The sequence below is a fragment of the Prenolepis imparis genome, unplaced genomic scaffold, assembly GCF_030444845.1.
Source record: "Prenolepis imparis isolate NDT839.2.m4 unplaced genomic scaffold, iyPreImpa1.0 SCAF_12, whole genome shotgun sequence".
Taxonomy (NCBI): Eukaryota; Metazoa; Arthropoda; class Insecta; order Hymenoptera; family Formicidae; genus Prenolepis; species Prenolepis imparis.
This window is the reverse complement of record NW_028141170.1, coordinates 5,605,954-5,628,458: the sequence shown is the minus strand read 5'-3', so window position 1 is coordinate 5,628,458 and position 22,505 is coordinate 5,605,954. Positions and strand designations below refer to the sequence as shown.

Genomic DNA, 22,505 nt, shown 5'->3' with positions numbered 1-22,505 from the left:
AATACATTTTAAATAATATATTATAATACTTTAAACTGGGTTAATATTTTTGACAGTTATCAGCTGATTTCTGTCAAAAAATATTAATACAGGATAAGATATTATAACATATTATTTACAAAATATTAATATTTTAATTATTTAACATATTATTTTATAATTTAATTAACAAATGAATGCTGTATTAATATTTTAAGGCGAGCCAAAAATGTATCACTTATATATTTCGATAATACATTGTCTGCAGAATATTTTGGTACCAAGCAGACACCAGCGTACAAATTCTTTTATTTAATATACATAATTTATGTATGCGCAGTGTAGTAATATTTTAATATTTTAAATTTAGTATTTAAATTTTTTACAGAAAGTGCAAACAAAAAAATAAAATTTTCTACAAGAATCTTTTGATAATTGAGATAACCACAACATCGAGACTATAATTACGATTTTATTGATGAAAAGATTTATTAATAGTGTTTTTGATAGAAATTAATCTACTTTAAACTCGGTTAATATTTGTGACAGTTATCAGCTGATTTCTGTCAAAAAATATTAATCGAGTTTAAAGTATTATAACATATTATATATTATATAAAACATATTATATTTTAATTTTTGAAACGTATTATTTTAAAATTTAATTATCAAATTCACGTTTTAATTAACTCATTTCTGTCAAAAAGAATTAATGGAATTTAAATAATCTTTATATTATTTTTTTTAAATATCAATTTTTTTAATATAGAGCAAGTGATAAATCTAGTTAAAAAAAGAGGAATATTTCCTGATATATATATAATATATATAAATATGTTGTAAAAATGGTTTTGTACAGAACTTTTTCACAAAATTAAATATCTTAATGAGATAAATTTTTCTACATAAACAAAATTAAGAGTGTGTTACGATGTGCTAACAGGTGCGCGAGAAAAAAGGATGAACAAGCTGTATAAACAATGAGACACTGAAGATGTTATGCTATCATTCTCTGTCTCGTCCAGGTAACTGCACTTGTTCCTCGCGCTTCGATACAGGGAGTTTTTTTTCGATTATAAAAAGCCGATGAGAAAAAAACGGCACTTGACAGCTCTTCCCCCATGAACAAGACCATATCTAATGGGAGCAAAGCGAGAAAAAAACTCCCCTTCACTCGACAGGTTGATACCTATTGTATGAGTGACTGGTAATACGAGCTCGATCGTGCGCATAAAAAAATTAAATCCTCCCTTCGTGCAACAGGTTGCATCATTCGAGAAGGGGTCGGTGTTTGAAGTTACCCTTTTGTTATTTTTTAAATCCCATCACATGTGTGTAATACATCATTCTATCAATGTTTCACTAATATCTAAAAATTAATCCCTGTTAACGTAATTTACTATTATCTATAATACAATCAATATTATGATGTAAAAAAAGATGGAAAAAAATTTATAAAATGTCGAAAAATTGACTTTTAATCCACTTGAAATTTGTAATAAAAATAAAAATTTTAATTTTTGTTACTTATGTATGTAACAATATTGATGAGATAAATTAAAAATAGCGCGTATCTTAAGATGCATGAAAATACATAATATATAATTCGAAATAAGAAAAATACCTTTTCTTGACTTTTTCAAAAAAAATTCTAAAGATTTTCTAAAATTTTAGAAAATGAGTAAAAACTTGTGTTTAGAGAGAAAGAGAGAGAGTACATACATCTTTTTTATTAAAAAATAAAAATGGTAGATCCGTGGACGATGCAAAAATTAAAAAAAAATAGATAGATATAGAAAAAAAAATAGATAGATAGAAAATAGATAATAAAAGAATTATTTTCGAACTTATATATATATATATATATTCTTTTTTTGTTAAAAAAGAAATCATCTACAATTGAATCGTTTCAACATTGCCCATATGGCGATACCGATGATTCTTCAGCAATACGAGGATGACTTTGTAGATCGATCATTCGTCCCGGGCGACGTGGATTTTGATTCGCGGCGGGTGTTTCCGCTTTTTGTGCGCGTTTTTCCCGTCAGAGATTCACATTTTTCAGAACCCGAATACAGTGCATTAAAACTCATTCTTAATGTGCATAGAGTCGGGCCCTTTGTCGGGCCCTTCTATTTAAATACCATTTTGTACGTTGAACGCGGTGATCTGCAAAAATCTGCTAGCTACGAAAAAAATATAAGTATTTGAAAAGATATCTCTCTGGAATTGATTCGTGACGTTAATTGAACGATAAATGAATAAATAGTTGATATTACGCATTGTGTGTGTGTCATTTGTTAAGACTGTCCTATGAATAAACAAGTTTACAAAAAATGTTTGTGGAATTGTATCTACTTTGAAAGATGATTACTTTTTAATTATTTTTTTTTTAATTCGAAAAGGTTTCTTGATAAATATTGAGTAATTATAAATTAAATTATAAATAAAAATCTCAATTTCTTTAAAAGAGAGAGAAATTGATCAGCTTTGAAACTACTACTTAATAATATATAATAAAGATATCTGTTGCTTATGAATAATTCGAAAAATATAATATTCAATTTTTTTCCAAATTTTGTTGACTTTTTTAACACGATATGCTCACGTTTGGCGCGTGCCGTACCTCATCATGAGATCTCCCCCTGTTTTCTTCGCCAGGAAAAATTTACCACTCGCGGTTCCGTATTCACCCCCCCCTGAATGATGCCCCCTGTATACGAGAACCCGCGTGCAACTCTATAAATAGAATCAGGAGGCGCACAGCTGAGGCGGAAAAACGGAAATCTCTCGTCCTCCATCTCTTTCCCTGTCCATAGTTTATCATGTATCAGTGATGAAGCCCGGCAGACGGCGGAAAAGGAGAGAGCGAACTGAGAAGGTAGAAAAAAGATGCTAAAGAATCGAAAAAAAAAATTTTCTCCACCCAGGAACACGACGTTGAAAAAGTGGTCAGAATTGACGCTCTGGTCATCACCCTTGTGACTCGTTTCCCCTTGACCGTTTCTTTTCGCTTTTCTTTTCCACAGGGGGGGGCAAGAGAAGGCGGGGTTCGTAGAAAGAGAAAGATTGAGAAAGAGAAGAAATAGAGAGCAATGCTCTCCACACTTTCCTTAAGGAATCAGTAGTCCCTCAGAAACCGACACAAAAAAACCGATAAATGAGAATTGATCGGGTATAGTGTTCCGTGAAGCTGAATCCGATTTCGTGAACAATCGAAAATATCGTGTAGAATTGTTTCTTCAGCGGATTATGCGTTATCGCGTTCGTTATCAACGTGTAAAATTTATTTTGTGCCGCTAGATATGTTTGAATAATTAAAAAATGTAAAAAAATATGTTAAAAAGAATATAAAAGTGCATAAAGTTATGGAAAAGAAAAAGAGAAAACATTGCTATATGATCGGTAGGCCTCGTTATTAATCTTCAGTAATTTTTCTCGTTAATTCATCATCCAACACATTTTATGGTATTCATAAATTTTTGTTCAATCATCCAAGATTTTCCGCATGAAAAATTTCTTATATTTTTTGAAATTTTTCGAAATTACGATCTCCTTTTGGTTCTCAGCGTTCGGCTCGCAATTTGCGTTGTGCAATTTTGCGACGGCTGCGCGGCCGATCGTTTTTCAAAAAAATCCAAATCAATTTCTATCGCGATCGGAATGGACAATAACGTTGATCTATAAATCTCGCATTGTCCGGCCGACAATGTTTAGTCGTCCGCATATTAACCCCGGGGGTGAAAAGGGCGTCCACCCGATATTGTTCAATGGTTGACCCCTCACGTGCCAGCCGTGACCCCCGGTTTCTTATTTATCAAGTTTTACGGGCGCGCAGTTCTCGCTCGTGACCGATTTCACGTGTGTGGGGTATGGCAAAATGCGAAATTCGTAAACTAGAAATATGTGCACGAAAAACGGTCGCATTGTCGCAACTCACCACTCGTTGGAACTCCTCGTCCACTGTAATGTTCCTTCCACAGCGCTGCTCTAATTGTGAAACACGAAGCACAATAATACTGCTGCGTCGTCCTTGTATTTTGCACCTCCATTAGGATCCCGCCTGTTGGACGTTTTATATCGTTTCTCTTAAAAAAATGTTATGGTTGCCACGAAAAGGATTAATCATTGAACAAAACCGAGTTAATGGTCTCTTTCACCTTCACGGAATAATTTGGTATAATAAAAAATAACTAATTTGGTATAATAAAAAATGGTACTTATAAGAAATCAATAATAGCCGCATAGAAAAACATATTTTATATATTAATAACGAGTTTTATATATCTTTCTTATTTAACAACCCTTTCTACGATTAATACTGATATCATATGCAAACACTGCGATGCAATTTTGTCAAAAAGAAGAAAAGAGAGACTGTCAAATAATTTGTCGTAAACAAATTTATCCATGCTCGTAATTGAAATGAGTATTAATTTAAGGGCCGATCTCTCTTCACGCGTTGTCATACATATGTGATACACGATTAATTTTGTTTTTATAAACCTGTTACATCCGATACGCCACACGATTTTCGATACATCCCAATTTTTTTTTCTTCCATTTTTTTCTTCCACCATTTCGTCGATTTCTCTCACAGGACTCGCTTTGTCCACACCCCCGGATAGTCCGCTAACTATCCACGTGTGTGTTTATTATGTACGAGGTGAATCGTGCCACGCGCGTGCACGAAAAGCGCATAAGAATCAAGAGGAGAGAAGAGGAAAGGACTTCTCTCCTGTCCTTTTCCGCGCATAAAAAGTTGGGGGAAAAAAAGGGAAGAAAGGGCGAGGGCTGGGAAAGGCGAGGGGGTCGAAAGAAAACGGGAACGCGCGGAATTGTGGGTAGAATGGTGGAGTGAATTCGGCCACTGAATATCGAGTGCCCTTCAATCTGCACAGGATGGCAGGAAGGGCATAGGGGGGTGGAGGGAGCGGGGTAAGGGAGAAAAAAGGATCGAGAAGAAAAAAACTATTTGGACGTGCTGCGTCCGGCTCATAAGTCGCCGAATGACACCAAAATTGTCTCTTATAAGATGACTTGGAATCGAGCGTTTTTACTTTCTTATTCTTTTTTTCTTTTTTAATTGTTCCCTCTTTTTTAATCTTTCAAATTTTTTTTGCATTTTATATACTATAAATTTTTCATATATTATTTAATTAAAATTGGAAAGTTGGAAGGAAATGGAAAATTTCTTTATCATATTATTAGATGCAAAATCATAAAACAAATTTGAAAAATCATATAAGTTATAAGTGATGAAAAGATTAAAAAAACATTAGAATATCTCTTACTTTCTTCCTAATCTTCTGGCAAAATAGATTGAGTATTCGCGTATATAGAGTGAGATTGTATTCTTAATTATTAAAAGATAAAAAAGAGATAAAGTGATATAATTGATACCTTTTAATTTTTCTGGGTTGAACACCAAAGAAACTTCAAATATCGAATGTAGCATTCTTCTTGGATATAACAAGCCCTTATTAGATCGGTCAAAGTCCGTTATAATCCGCAGGGAAGCGATTGGTCCATGCTTAAAAACTGGCGCTGGAAAAATGTGCGCCGGTATGGTGTTAGCAGATGAACCATCAGTATGGGTCAACCCAGGGTCGGTCAGCTGTCAGTTGTTTGTCCTAGGAGAGGGACGCCATTTGTGAGTTCCAGTCTCGTTTCGGAATAGCGCGACGAAGGGTCCCCTTCCGCGGTCTATGAGTTTCGTTTTCTATGCATTCGGTCGAATTTTTCATTGCAACGGTCATAAATTTGCAAATATAGAGAAAGCATCTCGATGAAACCTGTAAATAATTTACATTACATAATAATAATGATTTAACATGAGTAATGTATAAGCTAAAGTAGTAAAAAATATTTTTTAAAAATTTTTGCAAAAAGTTATTGGGGAACTATTAAAAAATTTATGTATCTTATTAACATAAAAGTTGGGCATAAAATATTAAGACATTCAAAGTCCAAAGAAACATACTTTTGTAAGATGCATCTTATGCCGCTTTGAACTATTGCTTAGTTGCCCTAAAAACAGTAGGGGTTCTTTTTGCATAGAATTTCTAATTTTGCGGAAAAAAATTTCTTCTTTTAAAGTCAAATTAAAAATCTTGCAAAACTGCAATGCTCTTGATATTTTTAGGATATAGAAAAAAAATTAATGGATATTTTTAATGTACATTTTTTCTCTTGAATAAACTTTATAAAAAATTTTAGCATGGAAAAATTAATACAAAATGATTCATATTGAGTTCGATAGAAATGTTTTGAAATAGACATCGATTTATCGCGTCTATTATATTACTTTTCCTTTTTTGTAATGCTCGAAGTATTTAATCTTTAAGTAAAAAAGCTTCGTAATTATGATTATTTTTTCTATTTTTAGTGTCACACACAGAATGTTATGAATCACAGACTTAATCATTGAGTTTCTTTTTTAAATGTATTTTTTCGAATTTTAATCTAACGTCGATATAATGTCAATCTTAGTTTGCGTATAAATGCTTATATCTAATTTTTAAATAGAGTTGTCACGTTTTATAGTTGTCAGATCAAAAGAATTGCGAAAAACTCAAAGACAAATCGGGAATGCAATTAATAGATCACGGAGAAAAGTTAACAATTTTCTAATAAATTTCAGATTGATAATTATAATAAAAATAAAATCAAGATTTTTATCCATTGTAAAATTTCAAGTATTATTGAATATTTTTCAATTTTGATCAGATATAATAAAAAGAATATATTAAAGTGCATTTGACAAAGCACAGAATAAAATTTCTTTGCGATTTGTACAAGCGTAAAAAAAGCAGATAAATGAGCAATTTAAAAATTGCTCGAATTTTTTTTCAAGGTTTTGTATTTCTTTTTGTAAGTGTATGTTTGGTCGGAGTGTTCAAAGGTTATTGATTTCTCACTTCATTAATTATAAGCAAAATACTAAAAAAAAAAATCAGCTCGTAAATTTTTCTAAAGCGGACATATTTATGACCGTGTTACACATTGTTCCAGTCGCTTTTTGAAATAATGGTAAGAAGAGCGCTCTCGTTGAGACTCACCCCAATATTTGCAAAGATATTTAGAATACTGGTCTTTGTATTGCAAAAAAATGCAATACATATACCTATTTTTTCACCGACCGTCTGCATACATTTAAGTCAATATAACAAAATAACATGTTTCAAACTAAATGTGTCACGATTAGAAACGACTAAAATTTGCATTACAAATCGTAAATCTTTAAAACTATTACTTTTCTTTGTTTTATGATATATTCTTCTATCAGATTCTCGTCCTTGACATATGCTCGAAAAATATGACGCCTATTTATAACGTTTCACGATGACATATGTATGTACGCTTAATTGATCTCAAGATCAATAATAATCGCTTGTTGCCTCATTAATGTACGGAAAAATAAAATTTCAAGTTGTTCGCCTATCTAAATAAAAATATAAATCAAAATCTAATTAATTTTTATTATATATGATCGCGATACTTGGGGATTTTACTTTATAGAAAGAAACATTTCTATAGCCGAAGCTATTACATCAGCCTTCGTTGATTGTTATTACTTGTTTACTACACAAAGTTCTTTGACGAATATTGACCGTCAAACCTACCTGAATCTTTTTAAGTTTGACCATATACACACACACATACTGACTGCGAACAGCCCATAAAAGCGATATTTGTAATCATTGTTAACGGAATCATTGTCTACGGAAACTATATAATATACAAATAATGCTCTTCTTTCCATTTATTGTACATTTTTTAAACTTTAAATTTAAAATTGTGTTAAATTAGAGAACATTTTTTTACTGTTGATATTCTACAACTAAAATATGCTTATTGTTTGTATCATTTCAATTTCTTTTATAAACCGAAAAAAATATGAGAGAATTTGTTTACGAACACATACTGAGACTTACAGATTTGTTTGATATTTTTCACTTTAAGTGAAATACAACAGATAAAAAATATGTGTTTACGAACATCTACATAAGTATATTTTGTTCGCTTACATTGCTCGTATATATGTATATAAATATATATTAAATTTTATTAATGTGTTTTTTTCTCTTGCTCTCATTCCTATACTTTCCCGTTTAATAAAAGTTTAATTAGTAAATTTTATAATTTTATAATATATTAAATGAATTTGTTTTAATAATCTCAGGAGTTTAGACGAATTAAAATGATCAAAACATAAAATATTTTTCAGGACTTCTATGAAATTATCACATATATATAATATAATAATAATATCATATATAATATTTAGTAGATAAAATTATAGGCACTTTTTGAAAAAATTATAACTTGTAGTGATAGCTATTGTACGAAAATAAATTATTAGAGAAATTTTTTAGCGCATATTAATATTGCTCATTATGTTCTAATTTACTATCTTATAATTAATCAGTCTTAATACTCTTAAGCAAATAGAAAGAGAGAAAGGGAGAAAGAGAAAATAAAGAGAAGGAATAAAACAAATAAGTCATAAAAAAACAAGTTAGGAAATATTAAATTTTGAAAATGTATTGTTTAAATTCTTATTTATAATTATAGAATAAAGCAAAACGTCTTTACATCTCACTTGATTTTTCAGATAAAATGTAAATTTGAATAATTTTGTTGGAACAGTCTGTAAAGCAAGAAAAGAAAGCGCATTATCGTAAATTAAAATGTATATATCTATTGGCATTAGATATTTAGTTTATTAATAAACGATTTTAATGATATTAAAAGAAAAGTGATAACTATACGCACATCGGATCACGAATAAAAAATTTTGTGGAGTTTTTTGAAGTTTTAATATTGATAAAAACATTCACAAATTTAAATCAATTTCTTTTATTACTTCCTTTTTAAAAAGAAATTTTATTGCAAAACCCTATATTAATTTTCAATAAATTAATTAATAATATAAAATGCGATAATGAACCAATCAAACAGATAAAACAATCTTTTTAGATTACGTAAATGTTTTTATCTGTTTTGGATAGAATAGAAGTATCCATAAAATAAATAGTATCCATTTGATTGTCGTCGGTGTTACAATAAATCCTTTACATAAAACATAAAAAACTTTTGTGTTTAATAGTTTTAGGGGGAAAAAATTGAGTTTGAAAACGAGCAGATTCTCGACAATAATCCTTTAGTGCCGGAGGAAAAAAAGGCCTAAAATATATTCTGATTTTCTTACTCTCTTAAAAAAAAGACTGTAGAAAATGTTAAAGAAACCGCGCAAGTATTTTAATTAAACTATAAACGTATTGTAAATTTAATAAATGTCCCGTTCAGTGGACAAAAAGGATTTAAAAAAATTAGAAGGTTGAAAGGATAACGGTCAAAGGCTTTTCTTTACATGAAGAGAAAGAGAAATATTTATTACCGAGCTTTTACGATCTCGCATGGTATGTGATACGCATCGATTTTAGTCATTTTTGAATAAAGCACCGTACAATATGTCCCGTATGATATTATATTACATCAGAATTTGTCAAATTGTAGAATTCAGTCGTTAAATTAATTTGAAACTTATATTTATATATTCTCGGCGTATCTATTTTTGAAACTTGTACACTGAGAAATAAAAATCGTTAACTTGATTAAATGTGTTAAGTTGATTATAATTTTTTTTAGTTAAAATATTTAATTATGACATATATATTTTTTTTATATAAATACGATATATTTGACTTAAATACTTCAAATATTTCAACTAAAGAATGATAACACCAACTAAACGCATTTAATCAAGTTAACAATTTTTATTTCTTAATGTACAAATTTCAAAAATAACTTGGCCGAAAAATAGATAAACGCATTTAGTCAAATTAAACTTCTTTCTTTCAATGTAAGACATTAATTTGATTCGAATTTTGCAGAATGATTCGCGGTGCAAATAGATAAAAATAAAGAAAGTGTTGTTTTTTATGAAGAGCGCGCGCGGAAACCGTTTATCTAATAATATATCTTTTAGTCTCGCGCTCACATGCACGTGCATAAATTAGAGTATTTCAATCTTAGAAGAAGTTCCTATTTTAAAATTTCACTTTTTAATAGACGTTTCTCTCTTCCTTCTTTCCACTATTGGGGAAAGGGTGAGAGCTGTCTACGTTAGACGAAAGGCAGACGGTGTTTTATGCTAAAAAAAGAATCTGTGAATAATGGAGCACTAGAAAGGTGGATGTGTAGAATTTATAATATTAAACTGTTGGAATTGTCTATGTTGAGATTAAAGTAAGTAGTAAAGTAGTAGTAAATTTTGAATTTCCTTCCTAGTGCGTAAAATGCATTCTTTTATTTTTTTTAGTCTATATCTCTTAATTGAATTTGAATCTTTTTCATAGAAAAATTATAATTAAACAAAGATAAAGGGAAGTTTTCTTTGCAAATGTATAATGTTAGTATTCTCTCCTGAAGGGGTATAAAGTGTAAATACTCTTGGGCCTTTGCTAACAATTTTTTCTGAAAATAAATTTTTGTTTTCAATCATTATTGTGTTACACAATCTTATATTTATGAAACAATTTTGTGAAATTTTTAAAAATAGTAGAAATTTTCGAACAGTTAAATAAAGTTTCTTCATAGTATCTTGATTTCACTAGAAATTAGTATATGATGTTTCAGGAAATTAAATAATGGATAATAATATTTAATTATGAAAATAATATTTAGTTTAATTATACTAAACTCTTTAATTTATCCAATCTTTGCTATAAACATTTTTAATGTTGACTCATCGATTTTATTTACTGTACAATAAAATGTTTTTTATCTAACTCGTCACAAGAAAATAAAGAAAAAATCGAAGAGTAAGAGAGACAAATTTTTACATCACAAAAAATGTAACGCGACCGGCCTGGCGAATAACAGTAATTCCAAGAAAAGCTACTGAAAACATAGCGGATTTTCAAACGGTGGAGGAGTGAACAGTTGTATTTTGATAAAAAGTATGCAGGAACATCGATGAATCGACAGTCGCCACCGGTTTGACGAAAGTGGGAGGCAGGGGCTGCAAATGTACTGTTTATGAATGTCCTTTCGAGGGGAAAACCGTGCCCTGATTGGCTAAACGAATTGGGAAGAGAGGGTAACTGCCCCTTCAGGGATATACGTACGGGGACTTACAATTCTTTCAGAGCTCTCTTCTAAGCGCTTGGAGCTTATTGCCCCGTTGCTCGTCGATTCCGTCGGACATTTTCAGTCATTCGTATAGTACAAGTATCTCTCTAATAGAGATATTTGTTATAGAAAGACGATTTCAGGTACTCGATGCCGATATTCGATCATAATTGTTACATAACTAAAAGAATAAACAATAGCGTAGATTTTACGCGCGTCTGTTTGTGAAGTATTAACAATTATATCTGATCTTTCTATATTTGTGAGACAGTATAAAGAAAAACAAACTATTTCAATAGAGAATAACTATCCCGTTACATAGTGTCACGGATTTTTAACAGTACTAATACTCGATATTGTGTGAGTGTAATCCGTGAAATCTTCATCGGGGAAGAAGAAACGGTACGTTCCTGATAGAAAAGGCGCCGGACAACAACAATAAAGTTCATTATTGATAAACGTGATCGGCTGGCAGTAAAACAAGGTACGATATAATTGTATTTAATCATTTAATCTTGATTAAAGTTTGCTCTCTAAATTACTTATAAATGACGACCAAAGATTCTGAGATATATGTATTACACGTGCATATGATACTTTTTTAAATATTTCCTACATTACGTGATACGTAAAATTATAAATATAATTCTGTCCCGATTTTTGTCGCCAATTATGGATCCTTTAAAAGTTAAAAATAAATTAAATCACAATACAGTCAACTAACTCTACACCTAATCCCGTTTGATCAACGCTCAAAACATACCTAAAATTTACCCGCGCAATTCTTACCCTTTGTAAAAAATCTTGTTAATTTTGTAAAAGAGATTTAAAAAGGTAAATCAAGGCAAATTTAACTTAAACACCTTGATGCTGTTGTAAATATTTAATATTAAAACTGTTTTATTATGTTATTCAGCGCAAAGAAGAAGCATTCTTTTCTTTTTAAAACAATTAAAATTATCTAATTATAATCTCCTTTCTCCGCTCAAAATCTTCTTAATATTATAAATTTATTAATTTTTCATTCATGCTACATATTAATATTGCTTGGCGATTTTTCCCCATCCACGTCTGCCTTATCTTGTCTGCCAATTGAAATTTCCAATATATATCGTTGCTTTGTCGTACGTTTTTCTATTTATTGTTATGATCTTGAGAAGTATATGACTCGTTTGGAATTTGGAAATACCATTGTCGTTTTGACCTTTAAAGGAAAGCGCTGTTCATTTGAAATTTTAGAGTCAGAAATCGTTTATCGATTTTATCAAACTTTTCAAGGGAAACGTTCGTCGATTTACTACCAATAATTCATTCATTTTCATAAACCATAAATTTAAAGTATCTATTTTTAACGAGATTTAAGTACTTTTTTCTTTTTTTTATAAATGGACAAAAATATATTTGTTGATAGATAACAACATTTATCGACCAAAGCATTTTAATTAGCCACGGAATCACATTATGAGTTTTCGAGCATATACAATTGTTAATCTCATTATTATTTTACACCCAAACAGTTTATTCTCATTGCAGAAGAAGTTTATTGAGATTTGGAACAATCAAAAATCAATGTCTATATAAATTATTTTAGAATATATATATATATATATGTATAACATTAGAAAGAAGAAATAGCGAAAAGATATAGGCGAGGAGATATAGTTTTAAAGCCGCACTAAAATCTTTATGTATATATTAAATCGTAATAATGTTGTAAACATTTTGTAGATTTAGCCGTTTTACAAAATAATTCAGTGTCAAATCGTCATGGTTTTTCATAAAAATCATTTTTGTAAAAAAGCTCATTTTACAAAAAAATCTGTGATAAATATATAAAACAACATATAATAAAAAATCTAAATATTTCGATATTTTTATTAATTAATTTTTAGATTACAGATATAAAGCCTCCTTTATCTAAAATTTAAAATTTTTCTTAGAGAAAGAATCGCGATGTTACGATCCGCGACAATATCAATAATTATCTTATGCTATCGTAAGAGATTTTTTCTTTGTCTTTGACCGTAAAAAAACACACTGTGTTACTCTTCTTCAAATTATATTACTTAATAAAATTTAATTCTTTTTGCAGAAATAATAAAAAACAATTCTATATATATTTAAAAGATAATTATATATGTATATGTGTATTTATCTTAACCCAAGAGAACATCTTATTTTACGATGATATAAAATATAATTATTAATCTGATTGTTATCAAACTCGGGGACATTGATTTATGACTTTCTTTAAAAGAGACTTTAAAAGAGACTAACATATGTTTAGTCTATTTAACACATATTTGTCATTGTCGAGCTCTTCTTTAGTTTCCCTCTCATACACAACCCATACAAAATTTGTTTTGTTAAAAGCTATTTCGAAAGATCTGTCAAATTTTATAACTTTTAATATAGAGGAGTTAACTCTGAACACTTGCTATGAAGAGCTTCGAAGAAGGTTACCTTCTTCCGCGTGCTATTACAGCAGGGAGACGCGCGAATTGTAAGAACACATTTACCGCTTAAACAGCTTAAATAGATCAATTCAAATCAATGAATTGAACGGTTTTCTCTTTAAAGAAAAGGGTCGTAAATCTCTTTGACATGTTTAGAAATACAAAGATATGCAAAAGAAAGTATGTAAATACAAAAAATTGATGAAACCGTGAAGCAATTTAAATTCATAACATAAAAAATGTTCTTTCTTAATGAAGCAAAATTACTTCATTTGCAACAAAGACTCTAATTTTAATATTGTATAATAATAATGTAATAAAACGTATTATATAATAAAACTAAAAGGCAGTGATATATAAATACAAATAATTATATAATAAAACTAAAAGACTAATATACAAGTGCAAGTGTCAAAAAATAAAAAAATAAAGAAGAGTTTAAAAACAAATTTATTGCGCCTAATTTCTGCACCTGGCTTTTATTAGCTCGTTTCCTATCTGAATAATATATTCTTATAAATATATAATTTTATAAATATTTGAATAATAATCATTAAAAAATTTAACAATTATTTGCGTTTGAATTATATTTATTAAGTTATATTTTATTAAAAAGCCAAAGAGAAAAGAGTTCTCTGAGAGAAATTAATAAACTATTAATAACTGAAAGGAAAAAAAAATAAAAATATATGAACAGTAGACAATCATGTTTTTATGATTGAAATTTTATCTGTAATATTGTTTATTATTATGTTTATGTTTTAGTCATTTTATTAAATAATAATTATGTTAATTATGAAAAATAGAATCTTTTAATCAAATTTTCTGTTGCTCGTGCGTAATAATCATTTTATTTTATCTTCAGATTTTATCGCTTTGAAAGTAATAATAAGACAAAAATGGATATTGAATAAAAATGGACGAATACGATAAAATGATAGCTCTCCGTGCGTTAAATCAGCGACAGCAGATTGCCGAGAAGCAGCGCTGCCATTCGTACGCTTTAGATGATAGAAGCATGGTGAGTAATCGTGCAACCCCTCTCCGATTAAACTTTATCTCTCTCTTTCCTTCTCTCTAAATCTCCACACCATTGCGCGTACTGTATCCCTCTTATTCTCTGGACCCTTCTCCCTTTACTGACAACAAAATGTCGGCATGAATACAATGGAAGTCGTATTGATATTGAGTTTTCCAAGTATGAAACATTCCCTTCCATCTTTACGCATCTACTTCATGTTTTTCTGTTTTCTTCTTTATTTATTTTTACTTTGCTGGATACATATTGTTATACGTAAACAAGAATGCAATTTTTAAAAATTAATTGACAAATAAAAATTATATCTTTAGAACATATGCCCAAATTTGATACTTACAAATAAATATATTTTACTTTAATGTAAATTCAATGTACTCTTAACTTTATCATTTTATGACTCAATACACACTTTTAAAATATTAAATTTTCTTAAAAGTTTAAGGACAGCTAGAGTATAGAATCTAGTTGCCATTTAATTATACGGAAATATAAGTCAATTTTAGGATTTTCACGATAATTTTTAGAGAGAGAGAGAGAGAGAGAGAGAGAGAGAGAGAGAGAGAGAGAGAGAGAGAGAGAGAGAGAGAGATAGTCTGTACATAATATAATATGAATTGTATCCTGTAACTTTGCATTTTTTTTTTATACTTGAATTATAATAGTTATGAAGTAAGTATTAACTAAAAGTTAAATATTTTATGACTATATATATTTTTTTCACTTAATATGTATGTACGATAATCAAGAGAATACATATATTATAATATTTAGCTTTAATTAATTAATATCAATATATTAATATTATATATATATATATATATATATATATATATTAATATTATATATTATATATTTTTTGTATATTAGATATTTATCTAATATTTTTAGAAAAAATTATCGCTGAATAAATAGTAGAAATAACATGCTAAAAAGAAAAGAAGAAGACAGGGAAGTAACGAGACAGGGAGAGAAAAAGAGAGAAAGATGATGAGTTCATGATTTAGTGAACTTGTTAATGTTTTACAAATTTCTTGTTCTTGATTCAAATATGCTTGTCCCTTGATAATTTGAATTATTTGATTTTTCAAATTGCTCCAAATTCTTCGATTATAATTTACTCATTTTTTAATAAAAAAAGAGTTTTGAAAAATTTTTTTTATATTCTTTATAGAAAGGGGAGATGGACAAGCATGGGAATAATGATTCCGGCATTGGTTGTTCACCCCTGGGCCTCAAATTGGAAAGTGAACAGAATGAATCCCTTCCAAGTTGCTCTCGAAAATCGCCTACAATTGAATCAACACATTCGAGCTACTTCGAAAAGCTTCAAACAGAAGCTTTTCGGATGCGCGGAGACGTTGATCACGTGTTCACGGATTATGTGAAATGTGAATTGTGCGATTTTAAACCCACGAGATTGTAAGTATAATTAATTTTTCAATTATGAATATGTAAAATATATTGGAAAATGAGATTAATCACGTAAGGGAGTATATTGTGGAAAGAAAAAATAAAATAAATTTTTAATAAAATAAATAACGCATATAAAATGTATATCTTTTGCACTACATTTGTGATTGATAGATACAAATGCAAAATATGTTAGTGAGATCGAGCTATTTTCTAAAAACTTATTAAATTTGTATACCTGCAACGTTAATGTATATAATTCAAGATACAATTGATTATCAACTCGTTATCGATAATTTATTATTATTTGCTTTCATTTAATAAAACTCGAAGACAAATTGTGTGGTATATTTTTTTCAAATCATATATCACTGATATATAAACTCAAAGACATTAATCTTTTAAAGACATATATCTTTTCTAAATTATATAGATTTTTTATATAGATTTTGTCTTCTCTTTAGATTTCAGTATTATCATCATATAATCGTGCATTGCAAAAGAACGAACGATTCAGATTTCGAAACCGATCCGGCGCAGACCGAAATAAATACCGAATCTCTTCACAACGGAGATGATTTTCTCACAGAAACGCCAAGTAAGAAAAAGAAACGACGTAAAAACGTCAAGCCTAAAAGTTGCAAATTTCATAACTGCAACTTCGTAACGATCGAGGGATTGGATGTAATGGAAGCGAAAATGGAGCTTTGGAAGCATATGCGTGAAAATCATAAGTACCCTCTCGTCTGTCGTCTTTGCCCATTCGTTACTGAGCCGAAACATCATATGGTTTATCACTGGCTTGGCGATCACACTAAACTCAGACCGTTCAAATGCGAGGAGCCTAACTGTTCGTATAGTTGCGTGGCCAAGTCGATGTTGAACAGTCACGTGGTACGTCATTGGGACGTTTATCAGTACAATTGCAAGGACTGTCACTTTAAAGCCAGATTACTTCACGCGATGAAGAAACATATGAGAGAAAAAAATCATAATCACGTGTTGGTACTGAACGAGGACGGCACGCAGAATCTAAGGACCATTGTCGATGTACACAGTAATAAACGTGGACCCAGACGGAAGATCCCCGCTAAATATCAGGATAAATCGGATCAAAGCGATCTCAACCAGTCAAGCTCATCAATACCTTCTCCAGAACATCAAGAACTAGTCTCTCATTCTGAACCTCAACAACAGTTACAATCAGTTAAGTCAGATAGTAATATCAATGATAATAACAACCAGTCGAACTTAATATATTCATCGTTATTTCAAACGCTATATAATCTGAGTAATATTATATCAGATGCGATCCTCCATTGGAACAATGACAATGAAAATACGACTGCTTGGCACTATCTACTCTGCATGTTTCACCGTTTGTTCGGCGACGACGTGACAGCCTATTGTAACAGAGCGCACATGATTCGTTTGGAACGTTTATTTGCCATGCGAAAGGTAGTAGATATAAACATCGATAATTTAAGAAGAACCTATAAAATGGACCATAACAATTCCGAAACAAGTAACAATAACGAAGCCGGTCCTAGCAACGAGAATGCTAACGATATCGACAGACCCTCGACATTCAACGGATTGGAATATCAGCCAAAGACACAAAATATCCCCACGAAAGACTATGTTAATTTCGAAATAGCTGCCAGCAAAGCTGGTCCTTCCGATGACAAGAAGGATATAGACCGAGTCTCAACATCCAACAAGCGGAAGATTGAACCGGAAAAGTTAGATGACACGGCTACGACTGGCAATAATTTCGACTTAACTAACAATAAAGCTGATACGTCCAATGAAATTTCTAACAAAATTTCGATATCCGAGGGACTAGAGTCTCAACCGCAGAAAGACATGATTCCAAATAAACCATTGAGTATTAGTAAATTCAAGATTACAGGTGCCACTAAACGTAAGGGTAAAACACAGACACGTTTCGTAGTAGAAAAGAACACGAAACGAAATGAAACTGAATCTTTCGAATCTCCGAAGAATAATGAATACTGTTTGCAAAGAGAAAGTCAGATTAATTTAATCACAGACGACGTAAATTTAAATTTAAACAGCAATTGCGAACACTGCGACCTAACGTTTGGAAACAAACTGATGCATGTTATGCATATGCATTTTCACAAGATCGATGATCCCTTTACGTGCAACGCGTGCGGTGAAAAATGCACCGACAGCTTAACTTTTAATAGTCATCTTATTTATGCAAAACATTAAAATATAAGTCTAATACGAAAGATTGATAAACATTACGTTGACGTATCAATATTATTTATTCGGCTATTACTGCTTCTTCTTCTATTACATAGGAAGAAAAGCATTGAGACATGAAAACTGTTATAAATATTATAACAGTTTTAGTTAGTACCTTAGTAATAGCAATAGAAAAAATAAATACGCTTTATACATTTCTAGATATATTTTAATATCACAAACTAAGACAGCATGACGAACAGATATTGAAACCACTATTATCGCTTGAATTTTCAATATTAATTATCATATTTTTATAAAGATAACAATCATATTAGAATTTATTTTTGCACTTATATGGAAAAATTACAGGTAAAATAATGGTTCCAATATCTGGAAAAAAATAATCAAATTGAACGAGAAAAGGGATTGAGTCCTCATATAATTTTTTTTTCTTTTTTTTGCAAATAATATATAACTATTATTTCATAATTTAATTTTTTCAGTATTACTTTACGATTGCGTTCAATTTAACATTCCTCGAAATTATATATGACTTTTTTGATACATTTTTGTACTTATTTGTCTTATAAACTTAAAATTATCTTTATTTATTTTTTGGCTTTATGTAATGTAATTATGCGTACGAATCCAATACAGCAATTTTTTTGATAATTTTTCCAAAAAAGTTTATACAAATACTCAATATGAGTTTTTCAAAACAGGTTATAATAATGTATCATTGAATAATATTAGGCTCATTTTTAATGATTTTATGCGTTACATTACTTCTAAAATTATTCTTTATTTTTGTTTTCTTGCTTTTTTTCGTATAATATTCCTTTTTATCTTTTCAGTAATAATATCGACGATTAAAACAAACAAAAAATGGATACGTAAATTCTTTATAAGAGTATTTAGACTTTTTTTTTTAAATGCATAATCTATTATATATTTTAAATTATCATATCTAACACATAAAATAAGTAAATCTAAAATTATACTATTCTTTACAAAAATAAGGCTAAACAGATCTGGTGTTCAAGCTGTGACAAAATTTTCTTTATTTGCAAATTATATGTCATTACTTATTATAATATATATTAATAATATTATAACATATATACCTCATTGTTGTATTAAAAAAGAAACATTACTCTTTATAAAATGGTAAAATATCGATTACAATGTATATTATTGATTGCAGTATGAAATATCGACTATTATATATCGACTATTACATAATAATATAACTTTTTGTTATAATATATAAAAATGTTGTCACAACTAGAACGCCAAATTTGTTTAGTCATATTTTCAAAAAAAAGCGTGATTTCTATCATTATATACAACAATATATAAACTTTTCTCGTAAAAGATTTTCTCCAATAATATTTTATTGCAATTATTTTACAATATTTTAATAAAACTCATTATATAAAATATATAATTAATTATGCATTTTATTTTAGAATTTGTATAAATTTTTTAAATAAAAATTATTGAAAAATTAAGTATGAGATATGTACATGTTAATTATACCAAAGAGTTAGAATTATATATATGTTATATTTACATTATATAACACATATATATATATATATATATTATATATATTAATTATATATATTAATATATATATATATTAATAATTATATATATATATATATATGTATATATATTAAATACATGTCATAATAGAGTAATCAATATTTCATATTGCAATCGATTGTATTGTAATCGATATTTTTTTATTTCTTGTAAGAAGTAATATATATTTTATTACGACAATTATATATGTATATATATATGTCATAATATTATTAAGATATATTATAATAAGTAATGGCATATAATTCGGTAACTGAAGAAAGTCTTGTCACAGCTTGGACACCTGATCTGTTTGGTCCTATTTTTAAAAAAGATAGTATGACATTAAAACAGGTTAGACCCTCTACGACATGTATTTTTTATCTGCACGATCCTACATTTCCCAATCTCAATTTTTAATTTTATATATTCTATATATACATATTAGATATTTTATGTATTCTTTATACTTTTACATATTAGATATATTTCTTATATACAAATTTTTATTTAAATTTAGGCATTACATTTGCGTAATATAGATGAGCAGATACATCTTATGGCAACTTTTGTTCCCGACGAAATAATTTACGACACTGATTTGTCAGAGAAAAGTTTTCGAAGTTTTCGAGCTGTTTTAATGTTTCTAAATATTTCGGGTTAGCTCTTTCTATAGTATTGCATTCACATAAATTTTAAATTTTTTTACGACGAAGTCGTCAACAATTTTTTCTTTTTTTTAAATTTTTTTAAAAATTGATACTCTTTTTGAAAATGTACGATTAATGTAACGACAGGTTTTTCAAAGTTGTTTAAGAAGTATATTCATGATAAAACTGGAGGAAGTTCAGCCTTAACTACAATATTAAATAAATACGTACACATCGTTGTTCACGAAATATATTGCAACGAAGGCGACATACTCAAATTTTCTGGTAAGAATATTGTTCGAGATAAGGTATACATATCAGTGAATAAGAGAAAAATTAACTATTTTTTATATTTAATGAAAATTGTAAAAAACATTAATTTTGCATATTTCTTTTTTAGATATTAATATTTGCTCTTTTATATATGAAGTTTTCTTTTTTTTCTTTTTTACTAATTTTTTCTTTTTTATATATTAATTTTTAGATAAAAACTTTATTTCTTAAAATCAGTAATAAGTGTGTAAATGAAAAATATGCTACTAAAGAAATAACTATTCAATTTATAATGTGTTATTAATTGTAATTATGATATAATTTTTAATTATCATATAATATTGTAGATTGATAAAATTATAATTACAAATTAAAAAAGATATAATTACTTCATATAATTAAAGAAATGCATAGATTTTTAAAAATTTATTGATGATCTCTCATTCACTGATAAGCTTATCTTTTAGCTTCGATTCTTTTGAAATAACAAATTAAAAATTCAGCTCAAGGGTTATTAGCTGCATGGAAAATACACGATGATGAGTTTATGTTTAATGTCGTAGAAAAGGTAATTATATGCGCGATGTATGTACAAAACTCTATAGCAACTCTAAAAGATGGCGAGGAAATTTTTAAAGGTATTTGCCATAATAATACGTCTTCAATATACACTGAGTTTGAATAAAATATTTTTTTTAATAAATAAGTAAAAATTAGATTAAAATTATTCAATAAGGTGGATTTATAAATATTTTGTTTATCTTTCTCTCTCTATCTCTCTTTCTCTCTCTCTCTCTCTCTTTCTCTCGAATATATCATGAAATTTTTAATAATAGTAAATGTAGCAGTTGCGGCCGGAGATGTAACGTTCTCAGTAATCGGTAGCAGTGAAGCTCGACATTTTGTGATTTACGGTTTACCAATTGAAGAACTAAAGCAAGCTAACAAGATCTCTCTACCAAATGATTTGATATTATCAATGAGCGCGTGGCAGCATTGTACACCGAGTCAATACGAATATGTCATTAAAAACTCATATAATATCAAGGTACATTTCAATTATAATTTATAAATAATGATATTTTCTATAATATTTTAAACTGTAAAGACTAAGAACGCAAAAAAAATAAAGTTTTCTTTACTCAATATATGAAAGTACTTTTTACAAATATGAGAAATAAGATAATTGAGGGAATTAAAGCGAAATAGTACAGATGCTATTAACTTGTGACAATTGCAGTTAACTTGTAAATTAATCATTATATCAGGTGCAAATAATATTCAATGTACAAAGAGAATTTTTTAATAATCATAGATAGTAAAAGTATTAGAGCAGTCAGACACAAGATACTCGGCATCGATATCGTCGAGTGTTCCCACTATTTTCGATGGAATATCCATAGGAGAAAAATCTATAACAAGTCCCAGACCATCGTCACCTTATAGAGCACGTATATCTGCTAACGGAGAATTTCTACCCTCTGAAACATTAATCACTGATACGAAAGAGAAAATTTCTACAGGTGAAGCAAATAGTTTAATTTCCTGTTCGAAACTGGCCACAAAAACTTGTCTTACTTAAATTTCTATGATTTAGTAAAAATTTACTAAATTGTTTTGTATATTATTTTTCTTATTCTCAATATTATAGCTGTGCTCTTTTCTTATTTCGCTATAGTACAAAGATTAATTTGTTTTATGTCCAATTTCTTTCATATTTCATGTAACTATCAGGAGTTTTAGCTCGTGAGTCTT

General features: G+C 28.9%; 2 protein-coding genes across 2 annotated transcripts; both read left to right on the top strand.

The window, feature by feature from the left end:
- The first annotated feature begins 11,163 nt into the window (after positions 1–11,163).
- Positions 11,164–19,549, top strand: LOC145943919 (uncharacterized). Its single transcript, XM_083051841.1, has 4 exons — positions 11,164–11,602; positions 14,440–14,595; positions 15,785–16,032; positions 16,488–19,549. Exons 2-4 carry the CDS (start codon positions 14,491–14,493, stop codon positions 18,259–18,261), a joined length of 2,127 nt encoding a protein of 708 aa, XP_082907967.1. The 5' UTR covers positions 11,164–11,602; positions 14,440–14,490; the 3' UTR covers positions 18,262–19,549.
- Positions 19,550–19,982: 433 nt separating this feature from the next.
- LOC145943950 (adenylate cyclase type 10-like) lies at positions 19,983–22,332 on the top strand. The gene is made up of 6 exons (XM_083051870.1): positions 19,983–20,181; positions 20,348–20,486; positions 20,625–20,762; positions 21,254–21,388; positions 21,587–21,798; positions 22,066–22,332. The coding sequence occupies exons 1-6, from the start codon at positions 20,083–20,085 to the stop codon at positions 22,330–22,332; spliced, it is 990 nt and encodes a 329-aa protein (XP_082907996.1). The 5' UTR covers positions 19,983–20,082.
- Positions 22,333–22,505: the final 173 nt, after the last annotated feature.

What these genes read in the sequence shown, in the direction of transcription:
- LOC145943919 (XM_083051841.1), top strand. Translation starts at nt 14,491, where the DNA reads ATGGACGAATACGATAAAATGATAGCTCTCCGTGCGTTAAATCAGCGA. An exon ending in CTTTAGATGATAGAAGCATG is followed by an intron (nt 14,596 to 15,784) that starts GTGAGTAATCGT and finishes TATTCTTTATAG; the next exon opens with AAAGGGGAGATGGACAAGCA. An exon ending in GATTTTAAACCCACGAGATT is followed by an intron (nt 16,033 to 16,487) that starts GTAAGTATAATT and finishes TCTTCTCTTTAG; the next exon opens with ATTTCAGTATTATCATCATA.
- LOC145943950 (XM_083051870.1), top strand. Translation starts at nt 20,083, where the DNA reads ATGGCATATAATTCGGTAACTGAAGAAAGTCTTGTCACAGCTTGGACA. An exon ending in ATAGTATGACATTAAAACAG is followed by an intron (nt 20,182 to 20,347) that starts GTTAGACCCTCT and finishes ATTTAAATTTAG; the next exon opens with GCATTACATTTGCGTAATAT. An exon ending in AATGTTTCTAAATATTTCGG is followed by an intron (nt 20,487 to 20,624) that starts GTTAGCTCTTTC and finishes ATGTAACGACAG; the next exon opens with GTTTTTCAAAGTTGTTTAAG.